The sequence below is a fragment of the Triticum aestivum genome, chromosome 3D, assembly GCF_018294505.1.
Source record: "Triticum aestivum cultivar Chinese Spring chromosome 3D, IWGSC CS RefSeq v2.1, whole genome shotgun sequence".
NCBI lineage: Eukaryota > Viridiplantae > Streptophyta > Magnoliopsida > Poales > Poaceae > Triticum > Triticum aestivum.
The window spans coordinates 53,505,145-53,512,100 of NC_057802.1; the positions used below are offsets into that span (position 1 = coordinate 53,505,145).

Consider the following 6,956-nt stretch of genomic DNA (forward strand, 5'->3'; position numbering starts at 1 on the left):
CACCCAAACCCTAACTTCGGCCGTCGCTCCGCCCATGCTCCCTCCGGCCGTTTCCCCGCCATGGGAATGTGGAAGTGGATCCCCGGCAAGAAAGGGAAGCATGACCATGAGGCGGGTTCCTCATCTGCATCGTCCTTGCCGGCACCGCCACCCCCACTACCACCTCCCACCATGTACATCGAGGAGGAGGAGTTGGTGAGGAGGGTGGTCAAGGACTCCATGCGGGACCACGACAACGCCCAGTGGTAGGGCCTCGACGTTATGATGGCCCCGTCGGCCGCCGGCGACGTCGCCATACTGGAGCTGGAGGTGAAGGAGGTGTTTGAGGAGCCCCCTATTGCGGACCGGAACCGGCCTTGGGCCACAAAAATTTGAGTTGCTAGGCTTCCTTGCAAACTGGTTGGGTGCCTCGATAACCCGACCCGTGACGTGTGCTATTTTTTCTCCCGATGCGACGAACGGACATATTTGCTAGTTGCTACGAATTTAATTTAAAAGATCCAGTTAATGAGATACAAGACCTAGTAATAATTTATTATTCTCACTTAAATTAGTAGAGAAAACAATGAGCGGTTAGGGAATATATGCAAAAAAAAAAAAGTAATCACAATTAAAAACAAATTGGTCCCGATGGGGCTTGAACCCATGACCTTTGGCATATCAAACCAACACTCTAACCAACTGAGCTACAGGACCTAATTATTTTGTTAATATTTGTTTTATATTAAAATAATTGTTATTAAAAAGCAATGACCAGTTATTAGAGAATAATGAAAAATACTAATCGCAATTAAAAACGAATTGTTCCCGATGGGGTTTGAACCCATGACCTTTGGTATATCAGACCAATACTCTAACCAACTGAGCTACAGGACCTAATTGTTTTATTAATATTCGTTTTATATTACTCCCTCCGTTTCTAAATATAAGTCTTTGTAGAGATTCTACTAGGTGGACTACATACAGAGCAAAATGGATGAATCTACACTTAAAATGCATCTATATACATTCGTATGTGGTTCATAGTGGAATCTCTACAAAGACTTATATTTAGGAACGGAGGGGGTAAAATAATTGTTTATCAAAAAGCAATGACCAGTTATTTAGAGAATAATGAAAAATAGTAATCGCAATTAAAAATTAATTGGTCCCCATGGGGCTTGAACCCATGACCTTTTGCATATCAGACCAACACTCTAACCAATTGAGCTACAGGACCTAATTATTATGTTGATATTTGTTTTTTATTAAAATAATTATTTATAAAAAACAATGATCAATTAGAGAATAATGAAAAGAGTAATCACAATTTAAAACAAATTGGTCCCGATGGGGGCTTGAACCCATGACCTTTGGCATATCAGACCAACACTCTAACCAGTTGAGCTACAGGACCTTATTACTTATGTGATATATTTTGTATTTTAAAATAATTTAAAATGTACTGTAGTTACGTTTTTTGCTTACACTGCGCCCGGGTTGAATAACTCCGAGAGGTGTTCATTCAAGAAACGATTGGAGTCAACCCTGCGACAAATTGGAGGGTCCAATGGTTCGCATTTTTATTCTGACTGTCGTGTCTCGTACACATACATCAGCGATGCATAGGGACTTCTCTCTGAAAAAATAATGGGCGGTACTCTGCGCCGGTGCACCGGCCGAAAGTTTCGGTCGGTCTGGCCAGATCCTTCGATCTACACGCTCTACCGTTAGATCTCTCCCACATCCTCTCCCGCACCCATCGTCAACCTCCCGCACGGGGGAAAAGGAGAGGAAGGAGAGCGCCGCCCCCGCACCCGACAGCGAGCCGCGCCACGGACTTCCCGTGCTGCGCTTGCAACCTCTCGTCGCCGCCGTTCCCATCCCTCATCGCCGGCCATCGTGTTCTTTGCGGCTTCTCGCCATGGCAGGTCGCCGCTCCGACATCACGCCTATGTAGCACCGGCCGACAGCAGTAGCACCTCGCCGCCCCTCATGGTTGCAACACTAGGTGCGCGCCCGGCCGCCCTCGCCGTCGGGTGCATGCCGCTCGCATCGCCATCGTCTCCCTGGTCGCCACTTCCATCTGTCGCCATCGAAGCAAAAAAAACTCACCGATGGAAGCTTTGCAGGTTGCCGGTTGCAACAAAATCAGTGCTACGATGGGCGGTTGAAGCAAAATTGAAAAACGCTTTCCAGCAAATGTGAACGCCCGTTCCAGCTTTTGTTTGGTCGGTTGCAACAATTTACGGCGTCGCCGGCGAGGGGGTCAAGAGCTCCGGTGGGCGGTTGAAGCAAAATCGAAAAACGCTTCCAGCAAATGTGAACGTCCGTTTCAGCTTTTGTTTTCGTCGGTTGCAACATTTTACACTTGAACATCTGGTTGTAGCAAAGTCAGGCGCCTTCGTCGCCGGCCACGCTCGCCGTCGTCCTGGTTGCAACAAAACCGAGCTCCGGTGGTAGCTTCCTCGATACCAGTTGCAGCAAAAACGTAGCATCGGCGGCGGCGGAGGAGCGGGAGGGGGGAGGGGGAGCATGGGGACGCGCGTGGCTTGGCAGCGGGGAACGGAGGGTGAGCTCGCGCCATTTGATGTGGAAAAGGGAAGGTTGGATCGGGAAGTGGGAAGGACGGTTACACGGGCCCACGAAAAAAAGGGGTGTGGCCCTCTACGCTCGCGCTGGGTGCTTCACGAGGCGTGCGGCCGGCCGAAGCTTGGGCCGGCGCACCGTCTGGAAATATTTACCAAAAATAATTATCACACGAAGATAATTACACAGTAGTAATGTATAGCCCTAATTTTGTCTTCAGCGTTCAGTGGTTTGAGAAAGTCATGATGATTTCCTGCTGCAGCATACGGCAATTCATCGCTCCGGTAATCCTGTGGAGTAGGCTCATCTATCTTCAGACCCAGAGTTTATTATTACACTCATCAGTTTTAATACAAATTCCGAAATCCAATTTGGTTCCCGAGAGCGTTCCTACGTGCGAAAATGATTTTTGAATTGTCAAAAGAATATGAACAAAAAGAAAATTATGTATTCATGGTCAAATCCAAATGCTACCTATGAATTTTTAGGCAAAAAGGTTAAACATTTGGACCCTGAAAAAAAATTGAACACCCAATGTCATCCCAAAGTGTCACACCAAATTTGTTCTTTTCACCGACGAAACACTATCGCTCCATTTCGCATGAAAATTGTCGAGCATGCTTGCAACTCTAACACGAACATCCACAAAAAAAATAGAATATTTTTGAAAACATTTTACTACTTTTACTGAGTTAGTGTTCATGCGGGAGCAAATGCTCCGGGGAGCCAAAACGCTTTCCCCATACAAATTACTTGACAACTCTTTTTGTGCCACACGTCATCCGCCAACCTTTCGCCGAATGGTGGTAAGCCACTCACCCCGCATTGCCCTCCTGCTTGGGCGACTCAGGCGGCAACCAAGCCCAACCGCCAGGCCCGCTGCCGCAGCTCTCTCCATCCCCTCTGTCGCCGCCGGGCTAGGCGCCTAGGCCTAGGCGGCTGACGACGGTGGCAGAGGAGTTCCTTCCGCTCGCGGGGCAGGGTGGTGAGGGGCATCTTGACGAGCTGGAGTGCGTGCCTCGAAGGGTCTCCACGGCACGTCGGGCTTCCTCGGCGGGCCATCAATCTGACCTTGGATCGTCGGCAGCAGCGTGGAGGGCCTGGTGGATAGGTCGGCAGCATGCGTGGTTTGGCCTCTGGTCAGATCTGATCTGGCCGGTGCGGCCTGCTCGCTGCACAGTGGCAGAGATCTATGACGGCACGTGCACACGATGCTTAATGAAGGTTCATCGAGTAGATCCAAGTGAAAACTTTGCTCTCGACTAGTTGCCAACTGCCAAGGCCGGCGATGACAGCGCTCTTCTGTATCGTCTCCTTCTTGAAGGCACCTATGTGGAGAAGCTCCACACCTCTATCCGCTACCTCCGAGGGAAACCGTAGATCAGACAACCGGATGACAGCGGCGCTCTACTGTCGTTCCCTCCTTGGGGCGTCATTTTTGGATGTGTGCATTGGCTAGAGGGACCCGTGGACGGTTTCAGCGGTTGAGCGGCGTTTCATGTGACCATCAACGACGTGGAGTCTCGCCGGCATGTCGCTGCAGGGTCTCGACGACGGATGCGTGATGATGGACGCGCGCGGGGAGGTGGCGTCGACGGCCCGAACAATACGCACCCTTCATCAAGTTGATAGGAGTAGCAACGGATGTTGCTAAGATGATAGCCTCAGACTTATTGATGTATTACTTTGTAAAGTCCTCGATGTATAATTAATAAAATGGATGCATGCTCCGCGCTGATGCAAAGGCCGAGGGTCATCCTCCTTTAACAAAAAATCTAACAACAACTGGGAACCGACATTTGGCGGTTGGATCTGCTGTTCTTGAAAGATATACTCCCACCGTTCCTAAATATTTGTCTTTCTAGGGATTTCAACAAGTGACTATATACAGAGCAAAGTGAGTGAATCTACACTCTAAAATATATCTATATACATCCGTATGTGGTAGTCAATTTGAAATCTCTAAAAGACAAATATTTAGAAACGAATGGAGTACTTCATAAAGTTTTAAATAACATTTTGGAGCATTGATTTTGTCTTTTGTCATGATTTCCAAGAATGTCGTATGGTGATGAAACTATGCAAGCCAACAAACAATTTCTCAATGTTTCATACAAAAAAATTCAGAATTTTTGAATTGTTTTTCTTTTTTTTAACACCCGAGCTGACATGAGCTCACGGTGTAGAACAGCCGCGTCCCACTACTACGAAACTATCTCCTGGCTTCACGCAAAGATAACTGGATTTCTGATGACCCTCTTAGCATCACTCGCTGATGCTCTGGGTCTTGCTGATGCAGACGCGCACATGGAGCTCCCTGCTCTCGTCTCGCTCATGCAGCATCCTCGGAAGCACAGGGAGAGCCTCATAGTCGTCGTACACCAGTTCAGTGGGCACCGGGCAGCTCGCCACCACCTTCGTCTCCAGCTTCACAACGAGCCCCTTGGCCGGAGGGCCCTCCACTGCGACGGAGGAGCTGTACACCGGCCCGGCGGCGGCTTTATTCCTGACACACGCAAGGGCGACGTGGTGGTAGAGTTCGACACGGTGAATGTGCAAGAGGAACACGCCGTCGTCCTCCTCCGCGACCAAGAGCTCCTCGCAAATCTCCTCCGAATCCAGCTCGTCAAAGACATACCGGTGGTCCGTGCCGTAGGTGATCTTGCGGGCGCCCCAGGCGTGCCGGCCGGACTCCTCGGTGAGGTGGCGCACGAGGTCCGCCGGCGAGCCCTCGAAAAGGCACTCCGGGCACGAGCAGGGCGCGCACGCGCAAGCAGCCGCGTGCGCCGCGGCGTCGCGGTAGGCCACCGAGCTCGCGCAGCCGTGCTTCTTGTATGGGCACGCCACCTTCGTGTAGCCGAACAGGGTGTCCAGGTAGGCGTTCTGGACGTAGACGACGGCGGACGCGGCCAAGCCCGCGCAAGGACGGCACTCGCCGCCGCAGTCGCCGCACGCGACGTGATGCATACGTGAGCACTGCGGTCGATGCCATGCAGAGAGACAAAAATAAAACTTACGAGTTGTGTGAGGTGTACGGGATGCAGATTTTGGGTTGTTTGTTCGGCTAACCTGGTAAACGGGGGGCTTCAGAGGGCCATGGCACTCGTCGCAGCGGAGGACCGCCTTGGGCACGTCGGAGTCCAGCAGCTTCACCACCTCCCCCTCCGGCCCCGCTACCGCGACAGCGCCGCCGGCTAGCACCTTCGCGCCGGACGCCGCCAGCGCCGGCGCATCTACAGCAGCTGGACTGGGCGCCGCCACCGACTTGCGGCCCGGCCGGCCCTTCGACAGCGGCGTCTTGCCGTCCACCGCGTTCTTCCTCTTGCCACCCATATCGCCGGTGGAATCTAGGATGGGAGAGGTGGTCTTACGGATTTAAGAAAAAACAGAGGCCAAAATGAAGAACACACACGATAGGAGTGGCTGCAGTCACACTGGAAGAAGAGAACGCTAGGAGCCGGCTCAGCTTCGTCTCTTCACACTGGACTGGAGTAGCTGATCACAGTAGTAGTTTATATAGCAGAAGGAAAAATGCACAAGGATTTGAAGAGACGAACCAACCACGCCGAATGACTCATGCGCGTCGGTCAATCCTTCTAGGGACTCGGCTCTTCGTAACTAGCGCAGCATCGAAGCTGCGACGACTATTCCTCTACTCCTACCTCGGGCATGCATCATCCAACCACTCCAACCGGACGAGTGTGCTGTTTTAATTGCATCGTGGGAAGATTTGATCCGCCCGCACCATTTTGTGCACTAGCGGTTGGGGTCCCCATCCTGTGACGCCGCTTAAGAGGAAACTGAAAGCAATTCTAATAGATCCCGCATCCGGCGTAAACACGCATAATTCTGGCGATTATACAGGCTCAACCCATTTTTTTGGCCAGACCAGAGCCCGCATCGATGTCCGGCCCGTAAATATTTTTGCTGCAGCCCGCAAACGCAACCCCCGAGCTACTATAACTGCGGGTTTGCGGGGCACATGTGGGTCGAAACCCTATCCCCGCAGCCACGTTCCATTCCAATTCCCTTCTCGCCGCCGGCGAGCCTTGAACCACCATGGCCAACTCGGGGGATGAGGCGGAGCGCCTGTGACGCCCGGATAATTATGCTACAGTAACCCTACGCTAATGATGCCACGTCACCTCTGTTAGTGTTGATAATCTCGCGATAGTAAATATGGTGTGGTAAACACATTTTTATAAAATGCCTAAATAGTTTAAATTGAAATAAAACAGAAAAGCAAATAAATAAAAGAAAAGAAATTACAAAAGGAAAGGAAAACAGAACAAAACAAAAACAAAAACAAAAGCCCCCCCCCCAACTGGACCTGGCCCAACTGGGCCAATCCCCAGCCGCCCGAATGGGCCAGCCCACCCCGCGCCCCC

The 6,956-nt window shown here is 51.1% G+C and overlaps 1 protein-coding gene and 4 non-coding genes across 5 annotated transcripts; all 5 read right to left on the minus strand.

The window, feature by feature from the left end:
- Positions 1-622: 622 nt before the first annotated feature.
- TRNAI-GAU (transfer RNA isoleucine (anticodon GAU)) lies at positions 623-696 on the minus strand. Its single transcript has one exon. It is a non-coding gene; the product is annotated as a tRNA-Ile (tRNA).
- Positions 697-802: 106 nt separating this feature from the next.
- On the minus strand, positions 803-876 carry TRNAI-GAU (transfer RNA isoleucine (anticodon GAU)). The gene has a single exon. It is a non-coding gene; the product is annotated as a tRNA-Ile (tRNA).
- A 269-nt stretch (positions 877-1,145) lies between these two features.
- On the minus strand, positions 1,146-1,219 carry TRNAI-GAU (transfer RNA isoleucine (anticodon GAU)). The gene has a single exon. It is a non-coding gene; the product is annotated as a tRNA-Ile (tRNA).
- A 102-nt stretch (positions 1,220-1,321) lies between these two features.
- Positions 1,322-1,396, minus strand: TRNAI-GAU (transfer RNA isoleucine (anticodon GAU)). The gene has a single exon. It is a non-coding gene; the product is annotated as a tRNA-Ile (tRNA).
- Positions 1,397-4,832: 3,436 nt separating this feature from the next.
- On the minus strand, positions 4,833-6,070 carry LOC123074090 (E3 ubiquitin-protein ligase sina-like). The gene is made up of 2 exons (XM_044497032.1): positions 5,638-6,070; positions 4,833-5,544 (listed from the first exon to the last, which is right to left on the minus strand). Exons 1-2 carry the CDS (start codon positions 5,899-5,901, stop codon positions 4,834-4,836), a joined length of 975 nt encoding a protein of 324 aa, XP_044352967.1. The 5' UTR covers positions 5,902-6,070; the 3' UTR covers position 4,833.
- Positions 6,071-6,956: the final 886 nt, after the last annotated feature.

Excerpts from the sequence above, each read along its gene's own strand:
- LOC123074090 (XM_044497032.1), bottom strand. The coding sequence starts at position 5,901 with ATGGGTGGCAAGAGGAAGAACGCGGTGGACGGCAAGACGCCGCTGTCG. Across the intron at positions 5,545-5,637 it reads TGAAGCCCCCCGTTTACCAG|TGCTCACGTATGCATCACGT; the intron begins GTTAGCCGAACA and ends CATCGACCGCAG.